General features: G+C 41.5%; 1 protein-coding gene across 1 annotated transcript in view; it reads left to right on the top strand.

Annotated features, from left to right (window-relative positions):
- The window catches only part of FAF1 (Fas associated factor 1), a 504,460-nt gene that overhangs the window by 131,703 nt on the left and 353,010 nt on the right, over positions 1 to 19,747 (top strand). Inside the window, exon 4 of the mRNA XM_075555846.1 lies at positions 5,632 to 5,837. Within this exon, the coding sequence (XP_075411961.1) occupies positions 5,632 to 5,837 (206 nt within the window). The remainder of the gene's footprint in view (positions 1 to 5,631; positions 5,838 to 19,747) is intronic.

Genomic DNA, 19,747 nt, shown 5'->3' with positions numbered 1-19,747 from the left:
TTGATGGCAATGGGTTTTGTTTGGGATATGAATATTACAGAGTTTTCCAGCATAGGTAACCTCAGTCATGAAAGGAGGGATTGTTTCTTTTTACAAAAGGGATTGTAAATGATTCTAAGGAGTTTAAGATTATAATCTTCATCTGAGTCTATTCAAGTTTCTCCATTCTGTCATTCCCAGCCCTACACTTTCTAAAATAGTGCCTTAACTTTCCCTTAGAAACGATGCTCTTCAACTTTTACTGTAATTCTTCAATTTGCACAAGTAAATTTTGAATCTCATTCTCAGTAAGGCCTTTTCTGGATCCAAGAAAAAAAGTCTTTGGGGGACAGTTTGAAACTCTAGCTCTCTTACTATGACTAAAGTTTAAAATAACTGAGCTTATAATTTTCTATTGTAAATTGTCTAATAGAGTCAAGCAATGCTTCTGCATTCTTTGTTGTTATCTTTGCCACCTTAATGTGTTTTTGCCTTCTTGGGCACTCGTTTCAGTAGGCAAATTGTCATGGATCATAGCTGTTGTTAAGTGATATAAAGACAGTTCCAACTCATAATGACCTTATGTACAAGTGACAAACACCTCCTGGTCCTGCGGCAACCTTATAATTATGTTTATGTTTGAATCCATTGTTGCAGGCACAATGTCAGTCCATCTTGTCGAGGATCTTCTCTTTATCAATCCCCCTCTACTTTTCCCAACATAATGTCCTCTTCCATGAAGTCACCTCTCCTGATAACCTATCCAAATTATGTGAGACAGAACGTTGCCATACTTACTTCGAAGGACATTCTGGCTGTCCTTTCAAGACACATTTATTTGTGCTTTTGGCAGTCCAAGGTTTTTTCAATATTCTTTCCAAGCATCTTAATCGAACAACATTGATTCTTCAGTCTTCTTTATTCTATGTCCAACTTTCACATGGATGTTAGGCAAGTGAAAATACCATGACTTGGATCAAGCATAGGGCTCAAAGTAACATCCTTGCTTTTCAGCATTAGCGTCCCATTTTCTTTTGGCAACGAGTTCAGTACTGCATTGACCATCAAAGACTTAAGTCAGTTCGTGAATTCTGCCTTTGAGAGAGAGTATGCTTCCTGGGGCTCTTCTGCTGTATCAGTATCTAGTCAGGAAAAGACAGCAACACTAGGTATTTCAACTAGGAAATTTGATGTAGAATTGGTTACACAGTGTGGAGAACTAAATTAGGTGAAAGGAAACCCTGAAGTAAACTAGATATTGTAGCTGCTTGAAGGAAGTTACCAGTCCTTAATCTAGGGAATAGAGTGACTAACAGAACTTTGAAATTTAGACTCCATAGAGCTAGCACTAAGACTTGTGAAAAATTGCACAATGTCTAGCTTCAGTTTGTGAGAAAACTGAATAAACCCCGGAAGCTTGATTCTACCAAGTGGTACTGATGAATATGTATGCAAAAAGAAGAAAGGATCTTCGCTCACCTCCTAACTACTAATCTTAACCTAGTGTACTAAGTTTGACATTTGAATTTTTACAAGTATCAGACATTGTGCTAAGACCTTTATATCACTCACTCACTCACTGCCATGACCTCCTTTTCAATTTATAGTGGCCCTACAAGACAGGATAGGCTGTCCCTATGGATTTCTGAGACAGCAACTCTCTTTTTTAAACTATTGGGAAATTTAATTAGTAGTTTAAACTGTTGATTAGAAAGTTAACGATCTGAAATGTAAGCCCCCATCTAATTTAGAATAAAAATTGTTTAAAAAATGATAATAGGTTCAAAGCATGCTCATTGCTTTCATCATCTCTTTGTAATGATTATCCTCCTGTGTGTTTTACTTTTTGATGACCCAACTTTTTTATATTCATACTTCATACATTCAACATTCTGATTACAGTTTTTTCTTCTTTTTTTTACATTTTATTAGGGGCTCATACAACTCTTATCACAGTCCATACATATACATACATCAATTGTATAAAGCACATCTGTACATTCTTTGCCCTAATCATTCTGATTACAGTTTATAGCCATTTCTTATTTTGAGTCATGCAACATCAGCAAATGAAGGTTTTTAAAGCTTTATTCCATCTTTAAATTCTACTTTTAGGAATAGTCTTAGTGCACAGTGGTTAAGCAATTGATTGTTAGCCAAAAGGTCAGCAGTTCAAACACAAAAGGGCTTCATAGGAGAAAGATGGCAGTTTGCTTCCATAACCATTTACAACCTCAGACTCCTTATTAGAGTCGTTCTACTTTAGTCTTCACTATCCCTAACGACCAGTATCAATTTGAGGAAAGTGGGTAGAGACTATTTGGAGTAGGTTGCTTGCCCCTACTCATATTTTGACTGCTTTCCAACCTGGGGGCTCATCTTCAGTTGCTATTTTAAACAATGTTCCATTGCTAGTCATAATATTTTATTGGCCTTTTTTTCTTAATTTTTCCCCCCAGAAGTTGATCACCAGGTTCTCCTTTCTAGTCTGTCATAGGTTGAAGCCCCTCTGAAACCTCTGGGCCCTGGGTGATTCTGCTGGTATTTGAAATTCCAGTGGCATAGACTCCTGCCTCCCAGGAATATGCAAACTGACAGACTAGAGGGATTTTTTTTTTAGCGAGAGTTACAAAGTGTGTAAGATTATATGATATCTTTAATGGCTTAATGTGGTTAATGGCCAAATATTGCTTGCTACTTCAATTAAAGTGATCAAGGACTTTGGTCCCCTGAACTGAAAATATTTTCTTTTCATTTTTAAAACTCATTTTATTGGGGGCTCTTACAGCTCTTATCACAATCCATACCTACACACATAGGGTGTAAATCTTTATGCGAGAATGAAACTTCATTTTTCAATTGTGCAGTGGTAGGTGGTTTCAAACTGCTAACCTGTGGTTAGCAGCTGAACTCGAAACCCACCATGTCACTAATTTAATCTTAATTATTTTTCATGTCAGATATCTTTTAAATGGGTGAAACTGGAATTTCAATTTATTTTTCTTTATAGTGGAGAGAAGGAGCTCTCATGGTGTAGTGGATTATGTATCGAACTGTTATGGATGCATAGATAGCAGTTGAACCCACCAGCCAGGCCACAGGAGAAAGATGAGGCTTTCTTTTCCCAGTAAAGATTTATAGCTTTTGAAACATGGGAGTTCTACTCTGTCCTTAGGGTGGGCTTTGAGTCAGAATCAACATGATAGTAGTGATGAGTTTGGTTTTTAAATCAGAGTCTCATCTTTAAATGTTATTGAGAAGAACCAGGAAGAGAAGGGTGAAATTGCAGATACTTAAAAGGTAAAGGATAAGCTAATGAGAAAATGGGTTTAGATTTTACATGGATAGGAAGGGTGACATTTTATTTTTTTCCCATGAGATACATATTTTTAATTAATTGGGAGATAATACATATATCATTCCACAGTTCAATCATGTCGTGCAGAATTGTACAATTGCTACCACATTAAGTTTCTAAACATTCTTTTCCTGGACTCCTTGACATCTCTTTTTTTTTTCTTTTCTTTTTTATTTTTACATTTTATTAGGGGCTCATACAACTCTTATCACAATCCATACATACACATACATCAATTGTATAAAGCACATCTGTACATTCTTTGCCCTAATCATTTTCAAAGCATTTGCTCTCCACTTAAGCCCTTTGCATCAGGTCCTCTTTTTTTATTTTCCCCTCCCTCCCCGCTCCCCCCTCCCTCACAATCCCATGATAATTTATAGATTGTTATTTTGTCATAGCTTGCCTTATCTGGAGTCTCCCCCCCCCCTTCTCTGCCGTCCATCTCCCAGGGAGGAGGTCACATGTGGATCCTTGTAATCAGTTCCCCTTTTCCAACCCATTCACCCTCCACTCTCCCAACATCGCCCCTCACACCCCTGGTCCTGAAGGTATCGCCCACCCTGGGTTCCCTGTGCCTCCAGCTCCCATATGCACCAGTGTACAACCTCTGCCCTATCCAGTCCTGCAAGGTAGAATTCGGATCATGGTAGCTGAGGGGGGGAAGGAAGCATCCAGGATCTGGGGGAAAGCTGTGTTCTTCATTGGTATTACATTGTACCCTAACTGACCCATCTCCTCTCCTAAACCCCTTTGTGAGGTGATCTCCAATGGCCGACAAATGGGCCTTGAGTCTCCACTCCACTTCCCCCTTCATTCACTATGGTGCATATCTATATCTATATCTATATATATATATATACACACACACACATATACACATTTTTTTTGCATGATGCCTTATACCTGGTCTCTTTGGCAGCTCGTGATTGCACAGGCTGGTGTGCTTTCATGTGGGCTTTGTTGCTTCTGAGCTAGATGGCCGCTTGTTCACCTTCAAGCCTTTAAGATCCCAGACACTATCTCTTTTGATCACCGAGCACCATCAGCTTTCTTCACCACATTTACTTGTTCACCCACTTTGGCTTCAGCAGTTGTGTCGGGAGGATGAGCACCGTAGAGTACCAATTTAATAAAAGAAAATATTCATGCATTGAGGGAGTGCTTGAGTAGAGGCCCAAGGTCCTTCCGCCACCTTAATACTAAACCTATAAATATAGACAAATAGATCTATTTCCCCATCCTCATACATATATTTGCATGTACATGTCTTTGTCTAGACCTCCATAAATTCCCCTTGACTCCTAGCTCTTTCCTCCATCTCCCTTGACTTTCCTCCTGCCCTACCTCCATGCTCCGTCCCCACCTGGGCTATAGCTATCCCTCTTCTTTACGTAACCTTACCCTTGATCATTCCCCACCAGGCCTGCCACTCCCCCCCTCACTACCATTTTGGGTCCCATGTTGTTCCCTTGTCCCTGTGTTTGTTAACACCACTTCCTTACCCCTGTACCTCCCCCCACCCCAAGTTCACCCGGAACTGTCAGTCCCATTGTTTTTCCTCCATATAGTTCATCCAGCCTGTCCTATTCAGACAGACCTGTGGAGGCACTAACATGCACCAAAACAATAGAGGAAAACAAAGCAACAGTATACAACCAGACAACAAAACAACAAAAACAAACCACTGACAGAGACCAAAACAAAACACTTCAGGAAAGAAAAGCTTGTAGTTAGTTCAAGGATCGTTTGTTGGCCCTTAGGAGTGTTTTCCAGGGCGTGGTGCCCCAACAGACATCTCTCTTTGATGGTGTCTGTTTTCTCTGCGAAGTGGAGTAGGAGTGAGAGAAGGAAATGGAAGTTTGAGAATAGTGGAAATTCTGAGTCTTGCTGAAAGTAGAATGAAGGAGTGTAGTTATGACTTAGTGAATATAAGTGAGAATGTGCAAATGGGGAAAATAATGGTCATACTTCAGTGAGTTAAAAAGGATGTTTCACTAATAATATCATCATGACCCAAAGCAAAAATCTAATTAAATGCCCTGTGATATGATATTGTTGGTTAATAAATGCTGCGTGATAGGCTGTTGCTGTTTAAAATAGAAAGGTTAGCTTGGGGGTAGTTAGTTTTACTTGTGTCGTGGGGGAAGATTTTATGGAGGAAGTAGAAACGTAGTTAGGCTTTGATACACTTGATAAGAACCATAGTACAAGCAATGGGTAGAAAGCGGTCTTTCGTGGTATTACATATTATTTTTTAACAGTAATCCTTCCCCCCCCTGCCAATATTTCAGCGAATATGGAAGTGAGACCCTACCAGGACCTCTATTTGATTCAGCAAGTCATTCAGCTTCAGTTCCTGCTCCCTCGTCCTCGTCAGCATTTCGACCTGTAATGCCATCCAGGCAAATTGTAGAACGGCAACCTCGGATGCTGGACTTCAGGGTCGAGTACAGAGACAGAAATGTTGATGTGGTACTTGAAGACAGCTGTACTGTTGGTAAGGTTTTGTTATCATAAAGTCTTCGCAAACAAATTGAGTAAAATACAGTAAACATTGTGTTTCTTTTATTTTCTCTTGAGTTGACTGCTATTAAGAATGGGGAAAACACAGCTAATTGAAGCTGATATTTTCCCATATAAGTTATAGTGCTGCATTCTTAAATACTGTGCTGAGTATAAGGTGACAGAATTGTATTATTATTCTGCTTTTAATGGAGTCATATGTAGAGTGGATGCAACTCAAAACTGTCCTGATTATTAAGTACATTGTATTTACATGACCTTCTCAAATATGAACAAATTGCTTGAGGAAATGAGTGGATTACAAAACAATATTCTACAAACTACTTTGGTGAGTACAACGGTGGTCTTAAAAACTCCTGTGCAGCACCTAAGGCACTGATCTCTCCCTGTCTAGGGGAAAAGAGCAATGGAAAGAGAAATGACGTATTGAAACAATCCCGTGGATTAGTAGACTAGTGTCCACAACCTAGTGCTCAAAAGAATTAGATGGTACCCTGCTATCACTGCCAACTTATCTAAAAAGGATCACACAGTAGAAAGTCCTGGTTGGAGTGGGATAAATATGTGAAACACAACTCAACATCATAAAAGAGACCAGGCTTATTGGTTGCAGAGAGACCAGTGGAACCACCAAGACTATGACCCTTTGTCACTCATCAGGGCTAGAATTGAACTCAATCATTTAAGACCAAAAGGGCAACATTACCGAAAGCAAAGTTCAGAAGGTTAAGAATGTCGGAGAAGGAATGGAAACAGTAAACACAGGAGGTTATATAACTCTGTCCCCTTGTATGTTCCACCACATTTAATGACATATTTGCAGCAAGAGTAAATACATAATAAAATACATATAAAACTATTCTCTGTTAAACCTATACATATTCATAGGTGTACTCCCTCTCCCTCCCATACCTGTTTAGCCTGTGTGCCTATCCAAGCATTTCCTCGTGGTTCACTATTATTGCAGGCTTGACTATATAACACTATTTGCCTCTGTTGATGGAATGTTTTGGTGTATAGTGGAAGTGTATATTTTGTTCACTGTGAGATCACTTTTTAACTGAGTGTTCAGAAGCACTGATTTCACTGGTTACATATATCTCTTTTGCTTTACAAGTCATTCTTAGTTTGGACAGTCTGTAAATATTGCAAACTATGTCATCAGAGGAATCTACATGTAGATTCTAAAATCATGCTTGTGTCCAAGTATGGTAAAGTGTAACTTAAGTCATTATTTTATTTATTTCAAAATGAACTGAAAACCAGATATACTTATTGCTTGCTATCAGGAGAGACCATTCCCCTGAGAAGGACATCATGTTTGGTAAAGTAGAAGGGAAGTGAAAAGAGGAAGGCCCTCAATAAGATAACTGACACAGTGGCTGCAACATAAGAATAATTGTGAGGATGGTGTAGGACCAGGCAGTGCTTCATTCTGTTGTACACATGATCACTGTGAATCAGAAATGACTCGATGGCACCTAAGAACTATAACAACAACAACATATACCTTCTCCTAAGAAACTGTGGTGGTAGAGTGGGCTGTATGCTGGGCTGCTTACAACAGATTGGCAGTCAAACCTACAAGCTGCTTCATAGGAGAAAGTTGATCGTTTTGCTTCCTCTTCTGGCCCTAAATTTACATTGACATTCACTGCACATGATTGTAGGAGTGTTTATTAAATTGAAGTGACCGCAGGACAGTGCTGTATGACAAGACCTAATCGACCCTCTCCTAGTTCCTGCTAGATAAAAAAAATGACCCCAGCTGAGGTGGGTTTACCTCTGTAGAAGTGGTTTTTGAGGTATACAGATGAGGAAGTGAAAAATGGATCATAAATATTAACAGACAAGCCACAATGTTGCTTGGGAGATGACTTGAGAACAGATGCCAGGCTTGTCTTGCTGTTTATCCCTGTAGTAGTGGGCTCATACAATATTTGTCTTTTTGACACTGACCAATTATGCTCAGCATAATGTTCTGCAGGTCCATGCATATCATGAGGCACTTTAGGGTTACATCAAGGATTATTAGTAATGGAGTGTATTCCATTGTGTACATGTACCAACATTTCCTTATCCATTCTTATACGGTTTTTGGCTGTTTGCAACTTCTTGTTCTTTTGAATAGTGCTGCTGTGAACATGAGAGCAAGTGCATACATTTGTTTGTTATATGTCTCTTCTTTTTTCCCCCCCTTAAAAAAAATCATTTTATTGGGGCTTATACAACTCTTAACACAATCCATACATACATCAGTTGTGTAAAGCACACTTATCACTCGTTGCCCTCATCATTCTCAAAGTTTCCTTTCCGCTTGGATTCCTGGAAGCAGCTCCTCATTTTCCTTTACTCCCTCCTGCTCCCTCCCCGCTCCTCCCTCCTGCTCCCTCCCCGCTCCTCTCTCCGGCATGAACCCTTAATAACTTTTAAATTATTATTTTATCTTACCTTACACTGCCCGGTATCTCCCTTCACCCACCTTTCTGTTGCCCATCCATCCCCAAAGAGGAGGTTATATGTAGATCCTTGTGATCAGTTCCCTCTTTCTATCCCCCTTCCCTCCCCGGTATCACCACTCTCACAGCTGGTCCTGAGGGGTTCATCTATCCTAGATTCCCTGTGTTTCCAGTTCCCATCTGGACCGCTGTGCATCCTTTGGTCTAACCAGGTTTGCAAGGTAGAATTGGGATCATGATAGTTGGGGGAGGAAGCATTTAAGAACTAGAGGAAGGTTGTGAGTTTCATTGTTGCTACACTGCACCCTGAGTGACTCATCTCCTCCCCAGTACCGCTCTGCAAGGGATGTCCAGTTGTCTACAGATGGGCATTGGGTCTCCATCATGCACTCCCCTTATTCACACTGATATGATTTTCCCCCCTGCCTTTATTGCTTGAAACCTGGTTCCCTGAGCCCTTCATGATCACACATGTTGGTGTGCTGCTTCCATGTGGGCTTTGTTGCTTCTGGGCTAGATGGCTGCTTGTTTACTTTCAAGCCTTTAAGTCCCCAGATGCTATATCTCTCAATAGCCGGGCACCATCAGCCTTCTTTACCACACTTACTTATGCACACATTTGTCTTCAGTGTTTATGTGGGGAAGGTGGTTTTTGTTCTTTGGTGTCTGTTACCTGATTCCTTCAGCACCTGGTGTTCACACAGCTTGTGTGCTGCTTCTCTGTGGACTTCGTTGCTACCGATTTAGATGGCCGCTTGTTTGGCTTCAAGCCTCTAAGGCCCCAGACTATATCTTTTGGTAGCTGGGCACCATCAGCTTTCTTCACCTCGTTTGCCTATGCACATGTCTGTCTTCAGCGATCATGTTGGGAAGGTGGGTTTCATGAAATGACCGTTAGCTGAACAAGGTGCTCTTTTATTAAGGGAATGCATGCGAGGAGGCCCAATGTCCACCTGATGCCCTACTACTAAACCTGTAAATATATTCACATAGCTCTATTTCCCCCAAATCATAAATATATTACATATGTACATGTCTGTATTTAGGCTTCTATGTATGCCCTACTCTTTTCCCTCTATTTTCTTATGCTTTCCTCTTGTCCCACTACCATGTTCAGCCCTTATTCTTGTTTCCATAATTCCTCTCAGTTACCTTGCCCTTGGTCACTCCCTAACAGTCCTCCCATCCCCACCCTGGCACTGGTTTTGAACCACTCGTTGTTCCCTTGTCCCTCCGTTGGCCAACACCTCCTCCCTTCCCCTACCTCTCACACTCTCATGTCCCTCCGGGACTGTTGGTCCCGTTATTTTCATCTCATATTATTTGTCCAGTGTATCTTATCTAGATGGACTTGCAGATAAATTAATATGTGCATAAAATTTGGGATGGCTTTGACAGCCCAAAGTGGCACATAAGAACATGGCGATGACGGCAGCAATACCGACAAACTAACAAACAAAAAGCCACTGACATACAAAAGTTAAAAGAAGAGGAAAAAAAGAAAACAAAACAAAATGACAGCCAAAAAAAAAAAAAAAAGCCTGTTAGTAGTACAAGGTCTGTTTGTTGACCTTTAGGAGTGTTTTCCAGTGGAGTCTTATGGGTGTCATGTTCTGGTACCAAAGTCCATCCTTTTTACTCCCTCGGAACCTCCTTACTCTGCTTTCACTGCCGCTCCATTGCATGCCCCCAGTGTTTAGTCACACATCCCACATTGTGTCTCTGGTGCTGTCCCATGGAGGGCCATGGGTCAGTGCAGGATGTTGCATCTCATCATGGGTCCGGCTATATGGTCCTCTGTACATTGGGCCCTCTGAGCCGGGGTGCCTCTGAGCTTGGTGGGCCCAGGTGTGCTCCACTGAGTTCTTCTCCCTTCCTTTGCTTCAGCTTCCTTCTGGGTGTGGTGTGGTAGGTCAGTTCCTTTCCCACATCAGATGATCTATTTTCATTTTTTGTGGTACTCCCTTAGATGGTGGGGGTCTGGCTAATTTAAGTTAGGGCCAGCGTATGGCCCAGTCTCTTTGTGGATTCCTCCGCGTGTTACGTTGCCCTCCTAGTTTTGCATGTCATGGTGTGGTCCTTATGCATGTTCCAGTTCTGTGTGGACACAACCAATACTCTCCCCTTGGGTGGGTAGTGCCCTGTCTTCCCCCCACTCCCCGTGCCATCAACTCAGGTTCTCGCCACCCCATTTGTCACTCTACCTGGCCCCATTCCCCTTCTTTATGTTGGACCCTCATGTACCTCACTAGGTGTGGCCTGCCCTCCCTCCAACTGTATGCTTCCACCTGTTCATTGCGAGATAGGTGTTTATTTGTCTAATCCTGGCATGCTGATTGTGCTTACCTCAGGGGGCTTATGTTATACCTGTCCTTTTGAATTTGGCTTACCTCGCTTAATATGATTCCTTCCAGCTCTTCCCACAAAACTACGTGTTTCATGTTATCATGTGCTTTTCAGTGCTGCCTAGTACTCCGTTGTGTGTATGTGCCAGAGTTTACTAATCCACTCATCTATTGATGGAAACTTAGGCTGTTTCCAAGTCTTTGCGATTGTGAAATGTGCTGCAATAAACATTGGAGCGCAGATGACTGGTTGTGTTTTATTTGTTGCTTCCACCGGGTATATCCCCAGTAGAGGGATGGCTGGGTCATAAGGTAGATCAATTTCCATTTTCTTTATGTATCACCAGATTGCTTTCCACAGTGGCTATATAAATCTACAGGACCACCAGCAGTGGAAGAGGGTTCCTACTTTACCACAGCCCCTCCAACACTTGTTGTTCTCTGATTTGCTGGTTTTGGCTAGCCTCAGGGGTTTTAGATGGTATGTCATGGTTGTTTTGATTTGCATTTCTCTTATGGCTAAGAACCTGGAACACTTTCTCATTTGCTTATTGGCTATATGGGTCTCCTCCCTAGTGAACGTTCTTTTCAGTTCTTTTGCCTACTTCTTTAGGGGGTTAACTGTTTTCCTCTTTTTGCGGGTCATGATGATGTTGTAGATTTTAGTAATGAGCTCTTTGTCCGATGTGTTATTACTAAAAATCCTCTCCCAGTCTGTGGGCTGTCATGTTACCCTGTTGGTGAAGTCTTTCGAGGTACACAGGTGCATTATTCTTCTTAAATCCCATTTGTCGATTTCCAGTTCACCTGTGTGTGTACCCTTCCCTATTGCAGTGAGCCTATGAATTCCCTGGACCAATGGTCTGAAGTTAGTCCCAATTCCCTCCTTGATGGTCCTGATGGTTTGGGATTTAACTTTTATGTCTGTGATCCACCTTGAGTTTATTCTTGTCCATGGGGTGAGGTAAACGTCTTGTTTCATCTTTCTACATGTGGATATCCATTGTTTCCAGCACTACTTGTTACACAGGGCATCCACTTCCCACTTGATGGTTTTGGGGCCCTTGTTGAAGATCAGTTGTCTATATTCTGATGGTTTTATTTTGGGGCTTTCTATTCTTTTCCACTGGTCTGTCTGTCGTTGTGCCAGTACCATGCTGTTTTGACCACTGTAGCTGTGTAATAGGCATTAAAATTGGGTAAGGCGAGTCCTCCAACTGTGTCCTTCTTCTTGAGGAGTTTTCTGCTAACTCTGGGTTTCTTCCCTCTCCATATGAAATTGGTGGTCAATTTTTCCAATTCTTTGAAGAAGGTTGATAGTATTTGAATTGGTATAGCATTGAACTTGTAATTGTAAAGTGCTTTAGGTAGGATTGTCATCTTTACTATGTGAAGCCTTCCAATCCTCGAGCAGGGGATGTTCTTCCATTTGTGGAGGTCACTTTTGGTTTCCTGTAGTAGGGTCTTAAAGTTTCCCTTATATAGGTCTTTAGTTTTTTTTGTTGTTGTTAAATATATTCCTAGGTATTTCAGTTTGTTCTTAGCTACTGTGAAGGGTACTTCCTTCCTAATTTCCTCTTCCATGGTCCTGTCCGATGTGTATAGAAAACCTACCGACTTCTCTTTATTGATCTTGTAAGCTGCCACTCTTCCATAGTCCTCTATCACTGTAAGTACTCCAGCTGTGGATCTTTTGGGGTCTTCAGTGTACAGGATCAGGTCATCTGCAAATAGCGATAGTTTCACCTCCTCCTCTCCCATTTGGATCCCTTTGATGTCCTTTCGCTGTTTTATGTTGTTAGCCAAAATCTCCAAAACGATATTGAATAGAAGTGGGGACAGGGAGGCATTCTTGTCTTGTACCCTTTTTCAGTGGAATATTTTTTGTCTTTTCTCCATTGACTATGATGTTGGCCGTTGTTGGTCTTTCATAGATAGCTTGTATCAGCTTAAGAATTTAGCTCCCAATCCTATCTTCATGAGTGTTTTGATTAGGAATGAGTGTTGGATGTTGTCAAATGCTTTTTCTGCATCTATGGATATTATCATATGGTTTTTATTCTTTTTCTTCTCGATGTGGTATATAATATTGATGGGTTTTCGGATCTTAAACCATCCCTGCATCCCTGGGATGAATCCTATCTGGTCGTGGTAGATGATATGTTTTATATACTTTTGCATTCTATTGTCCAATATTTTGTTAAGGATTTTTGCCTCTATGTTCATTAGAGATATTGGTCTGTACTTCTCTATACCTGCGGGGTCTTTGCCCTGTTTGGGTATCAAAGTAATGCGGACTTCGTAAAACGAGTTTGGGAGTTTACCATCCTCTTCTATGTTATGGAATACTTTGTTGGAGGATCGGTGTCAACTCTTCCCTGAATGCTTGGTGTAGAATTCTGCTGTGAAGCCATCTGGCCCTGGGGCTTTTTTTTGTTGGTAGGTTTTTGATGACCCTCTCTATTTCTTCTTTTGCTATGGGTTTATTGAGGTTCTTGATCTCTGTCTGAGATAATCTAGGGAATGTCTCTTCCTTCTTTAGGGTATATACTTAGCAGAGGGATTGCTCTATCTATTGGTCCGAGTATCTGTCATTATACCAGTACCACACTGTTTTAACCACTGTGGCTGAATAGTATGTGCTAAAGTCGGGTAAAGCAAGCCATCCAACTTTGTCCTTCTTGGGCAAGTTCTCTGCTAATGTTGAACTTCTTCTCCATATGAAGTTGGTGATCAGTTTTTCCATTTCTTTGGGATTTGTAATCAGGATAGCAGTGCACACATATATAGTGCCTGGGGCAGAACTTACACCATAATTACATTGAGTCTTCCAATCCATGAGCATGGGATATCCTTCAATTTGTTGAGGTCACTCTTGGTTTCTTGAAATAGTGTTCTGTGTTCTTCCTCATACAAATCTTTTGGTTTTTTTTTTAGTTAGATATATCCCTAGATATTTCAATTTATGCTTGACTATTGGAAAGGCTACAACTTTTAAATTCCTTCTTCCATGTTCTTTTTAGTTATATATAGCAGTCTAATCGACTAGTGACCTTATATCCTGCTACTCTGCCATATTTTTCAATCGCTTCCAGCGCTCCCCTTGTGGAGCTTTTGGGATTTTCCATATATAAAATCACATCATCTATGAATAATGATAGTTTCACCTCTCCCTTCCCCAGTTGAATGCCTTTGATGTCTTTCCTTTATCCTGTTAGCTAGGACCTCCAATACGATGTTAAATAAAAGTGTGGACAAGGAGCATCCTTGTCTCAACCACCTTTTCAGAGGATTGGTTTTCCTATTTTCTCCATTGACTACCATGTTGGCTGTTTGTTTTTCAGATGTAGCTTGTATTATATTGAGGACTTTTCCTTCCATACCTATCTTCTTGAGTGTCTTAAACAAAAATGGGTGCTGGATGTTATTGAATGTTTTTTCCACATCTGTTGATATTATCATGTGGCTCTTAGAACTTTCCATGTCAATATGATGAATAATTCTAAAGGTCATTTATATGTTGACCCATCCTTGCTTTCCTGGTATGAATCTCACTTGGTCATGGTGAATTATTTGTTTTATATACTTTTGTAATCTTCTGGTCAATATATTGTTAAAGATTTTTGCAGCGATGATCAATAGGGATATTGGTCTGTAGTTCTCAATTCTTGTGGGGTCCTTGCCCACTTTGGCTATCAGAGTTATATTAGCTTCATTGAAAGAGTTTGGATGTTTATGGTCTTTTTCAATGTTCTGAAAGAGTTTGTGTAAGATTGGTGTCAGATCTTCCCTGAACGCTTGGTAGAATTCTCCTGTGAACCATCTGGCCTGGGACATTTTTGGTTGGCAATCCTTTGATAGCCTTGGGTATTTCTTCTATTGTTATGGGTCTTTTGAGATGCCATCTGGGATAGTCTAAGGAGGGATTGTTTTTCCAAGTATTTGTCCATGTCTTTCATGTTTTTGAACTCATTAGAGTACAGGCCTTCGTAGTACTGTGTAATTATCCTTTTGATTTCATTAAGGTTCATTGTAATGTGCCCTGTTTCATCCCTGATCCTTGCTATTGTAATTTGTTCCTTCCTTTATTTGGTTAGGGTTGCCAGCGTTCTGCTGATTCTGTTAATCCTTTCAAAGAACCAACTTTTAACTGCTTTAATTTCCCACATAGTTTTCTTGTTTTCCCTCTCGTGAAACAGCCCTGATTTTTATTATTTCTTTTCTTTTGCTAGTAGTTGGATTTTCCTGTTGACTTTGCTCTAATTTATGGAGGTTTTGTGACAGCATATCAATCATAAGTCTCTCTTCCTTTTTCATGTGTGCATGTATTGTTATCAGACTTCCTCTGATAGATGCCTTTGCTGAGTCCCAAAGTTTTTGGTACACTGTATTCTCATTCTTGTTGGTTTCTAGCTATTTCCTAATTTCATTTCTGATCTAGGTAAATACCTACTTCTTTTGCAATAGTTATTCACCCTCCAATTGATTGCCCTTGTTTTATTTATCGTCCTTTTGTTGATTTCCAGCCTCATGACACAGTGGTCTGATAGCAGTCTGTATGATCTCAATGTGCTTGAATTTACAGATTCGACTGGTGTCCCAGCATGTGGTCTATCTTCGAGTATGTGCCATGTAGGCTTGAAAAAATGTGAATTTTTTTGTGCATTTGGGTGAAGAAGTCTCTGTAAATATCTTATCAGGTCAAGCCATCTAATGGTAGTGTTTAGATCTGTAGCTTCCTTGTAAAGTTTCTTTTCCTGTTACCTATCTTTCTCAGAGAGCGGTGTATTAAATTTACCTTCTATAATTGTTGAGACTATTATTTTTTGTAATTTCTTTTATTGTCTTTGGAGCATTTGATTACTGAATTTTGCAGTCTCGTTGGGCATGTATATATTTATTATGCTCATTGTATCTTGGTCTACTGTTCCCTTGAGCATTATATAGTGTCCCTCCTGATCTCTTGTTAAGGCTTGGACTTTGATATCAATTTTATCCAAGATTAGGATTGCAACCCCTGCTATTTTTAAATTGCTATATGCTTGTTATGTTTATTTCCGGCCTTTGATTCTCAGCCTATTTTTGTCTGTTATCTTGAGATGTGTCTTTTTTAGGCAGTAGATTGAGGGATTGTGCTTTCTAAGCCAATCTGTTAGTGTCTGCCTTTTACTGTCTGAGTTTAGTCCATTGTTACTCAGGGTTATTACACCCATCTGTGGACTCTGTGATGTCATCTTGTACCTTTTCAGTTGCCTGTTTTCCTATTTCTATTATCTGTGTGTTAGGCATGTGTGTGTGTGGGGGTTATTCTTTCTTTCTTTCCACTCTTGATCCAATGCTATCTTAGGGGCTATTTTCTCTTTGTCTGGATAGAGTATTCTTGGGGTTTGCATGATTTTTCTTCAATTCTCGTAAGATGTTACTCCAATATTTCCTCTAATTCGTAGTGTCCACTGATAGGTCTGAACTCATTCTTATTTAATTGCTTCTATAGCTGACTGCATTTCTCCCCTCTAGCTGCTCTTATAATTTTCTCCTTTTCCTCAATTTGTATAGTTAACTATAAAATGCATTGGTGACTTCTTGGGATTCAATCTAGCTTCTGTCCTTTCAATTTCCTGAATGGTTACCTGGTTTTCATTCATTCAGCTGGGGATGTTTTGTCTCTAGGAATTCCCTCTCTATTTTTGCCGTTGACTTCTTCGTTGTATCTTTTCATGGAATACAATTATTCTGATGTACATCTTCATAGCATCAGATATAGCGCTCAGGTTTTCTTCGGTTTTTCTGATTTCCTTATTTGAATTTTTGTGTTTGTTGCAGCCCATTTGGTTTTCTTCTAGATCAATGGTGCTAATCTCTGCCTCCTCCAGTTGGTTGGTAACATCTGTGAATTTGCTACTGGCTTTTGCTATCCTCTATCATTTCATACTTTTTCTGAATTGCTTCCCTCATATCCTGTAAAACTACACAACATTCTGAAGATTTCTCTCTGTGGGCGGTCAGCGTCTGCCTTTTCCATAACTGCCATTAGATCTAGGTCATCATCTGATATTGGATTTTTTTCTCATGTTTTTTTAGTTGAAGCTGTTGAGATAGCTTGCCATTTTCTTGTTGATTTATTAGAACTAGCTGTCATTTTGCCGGAGTTAGAGTTCACTTTTGGGAAGCTTGGTATTGTTGCTTCTGTAGGCTGCCAATAGCCACCTACCTTAGGGGTTGCATTTCACCTTTGTCCCACTGGGGTTTCTCTCTCTTCCTAGCCTTTTAGGAGTCTGTTATTTGGAGGACAAGTTCGGTGGCTCAGTAGTCAGGCTCTGAGGTCAGCCTGCATTGTACTTTAGCAACCATCAGACCCCCATATGGGCTATTTGCAGCTGTGCATGCCGCTGTCTGAAGGAAAGTGCTGGCCCAGGCATGGGGCATGTAGTTTGGGAGTGGGGATGGGGTGTTGGTGGGGTGGTCTTTTCCAGCTTCTGGCACTATGGACAGGCTGAAGTTGGTTAGAAGGGCCCAACTACTTTTGTTAGCGTGCAGCTCTATTGCTCATTACACAGGGGCGGAAGGGGAGGGGGAATTGCACAGGGAAAAGGTAGATGGGATAATGCTGGTCCCCCAATGGGCAGTGGGAGGGCCCCCAAACAGCAGCTGCAGGTGCGCCTTCTGTGCACCTGTTGGTCCTGGGGCTCCGGAAGAGGGCCACACACCTCTTCTGGGTGGATGATGGGCCTGGAGCGCTGCGAAAGGGGCATGAGCCTCTTCTGGGTGGCTGGTAGGTCTGGCTTACCATTGCTGGAATGAGAGCCGCTGGCAGGGGACTGGCAGGCCTGGGGAGCCGCACAAATGGCACGAGCCTCGTCGAGCTTGTAGGCCTGGTGTACCACTGTCGGTGGAAGAACCTCTGGGCGGGGACTGTTGGGCCTGTGGAGCCCTGAAAAGGGTGCGAGTCTCTGCTGGACGGCTGGTGAGCCTCAGGTCCATGGCCAGAGTGGGAGCCTCTTCCAGGGGCTGGAGGGCCTGGGAAGCTTCAATGGGGTGCAAGACCCTTCCAGGAAAGTGGTGGGTCTGGTGTGCCATGAAAGTGGCCTGACTGCCACGATAAAGGTGTGAGCCTTTACTGGGGGGTTGGGGGGCCAGGGCAGGAACTTCTGGTGGAGGGCTCATGGGCCTTGGTGCCTTAAAAGGGGCACTAACCTGTGCCAGCCAGGTAGTGGTCCAGCACACTGCAAAAGGGGCATTAGCCTCTGCTGGGAAACTGGCAGTTCTGTGGCTCTGGGAATCCACTGGGAGTACAGGCGATGGGGTTGCAGTCAGCTTCTAGTTCAGGGAAGTGCTCTGGGCTGCATGGGTATCAACCAAGAGCCTCTAAACCCGTACTTGGCCCCCAAATTTCCCCACTTACGGAGCTTTCAGTGTGAGTTACTTACCTGTTCGCCATCTTTCCCTCAAAAGATCTTTTAAAGTGTGTTAAAAATGAGCAACATCCTTTTTTAGAACTATGGTGTACCTGACTCAAGTTATAGTATTTTCTTTTTAAAAAGATCATTTTATTGGGTGCCCTTACCGACTTATTACAATCCAAAAACACATCCATTGTGTTAAGCACATTTGTATATATGTTGCCATCTTCATTTTCAAAACATTTTATTTCTACTTGAGCCCTTAGCATCAGTTCATTTCCCCCCTTCTCCCACCCTCCATTGATAATTTACAAACTTTTTTTTCCATATCTTATACTGACCCGTCTCTCTTCACCCACTTTTCTGTTGCCCATTCCCCAGGGAGGGGGTTATGTGTAGATCCTTGTGATTGGTTTTCTTTTGTCCCCATATCTTTCCCTTACTCTCCTGGTTTCGCTACTCTCATTATTGGTCCTGAGGGGTTTATCTGTCCTGGATTCCCTGTGTTTCCAGCTCTTATCTGTACCAGTGTACATACTCTGGTCTAGTTGGATTTGTGAAGTAGAATTGGGGTCATCATAGTGGGGGTGGAGAAGCATAAAGAACTAGAGCAGTGGTTGTCAAACTTCATAATCCTGCAACCCTTTAATACAGTTCTTCATATTGTGGTGACCCACATCAAGCATAAAATTACTTTTGTCACCACTTCATAACTGTAAGTTTGCTACTGTTACGAATCAGGCAATCCCTCTGAAAGGGTAGTTCGAACCTCAAAGGGATCGTGAGCCTACAGGTTGAGAAGCACTGGACTAGAGGAAAGTTGCACGTTTCCTCAGTTCTAGAATGCATCCTGATCGTCTAGTTTCTTTCTCACGACCCTTTTGTGAGGGGATGTCCAATTATCTACGGATGGACTTTGGGTCTCAATGCCATCCTCCCCCTCATTCACATCAATATGATTTTTTGTTCTGGGTCTTTGATGCCTGATACCTGATCCCATTGATTCCTCATGATCACGTATGCTGGTTTGTTTCTTGCATGTGGGCTTTGTAACTTCTAAACTAGATGGCTGCTTGCTTATCTTCAAGCTTTTAAGACCCCAGACTCTATATTTATTGTTAACCTGGCACCATCAGCTTTCTTCGCCACATTTTCTTATGCACCCAGTATGTCTTCAGTGATCCTGTTTGGGAACTTGAGCATCACAGAATAATGGGTTATCAGAACAAAGTGTTCTTGAATTGAGGGAGTACTTGAATGGAGACCCAATTTCTGTCTGCTGCCCTAATACTTAACAAATAAATATATGTACATAGATCTATCCTCTATCATTATATAAAAATATATGTACTTGCCTGTTTTTATACCTCTAAATATGTCCTTTGCCTCCCAGTACTTTCCTCTATTTCTTTCATTTTTCTCCTGTTTCACTATCATGTTCGGCCTTTATTCGGATTTTAGTGATTCCTCTCGGCTACATTGCCAAGATCAAGCCCCACTAGGCATCCTATGCCCACCTCACCATCATTTTTAGATCAGTGTTCTCTTGTCCCTGACTTTGTTGACACCCCCCCTTCCTTTCCCTTGCCTCCCCCTCTCCTGTAGCACTACGGGTCAGTGAAGGACATCTTGTCTCATGGTGGGGCCAGCCCTGTGGTCCTCTGTGTGCATTGGCTCTGA

This window comes from Tenrec ecaudatus, chromosome 1, assembly GCF_050624435.1.
Source record: "Tenrec ecaudatus isolate mTenEca1 chromosome 1, mTenEca1.hap1, whole genome shotgun sequence".
Taxonomy (NCBI): Eukaryota; Metazoa; Chordata; class Mammalia; order Afrosoricida; family Tenrecidae; genus Tenrec; species Tenrec ecaudatus.
The sequence above is the reverse complement of the archived record's forward strand: the minus strand, read 5'-3'. Positions and strand labels throughout refer to the sequence as shown.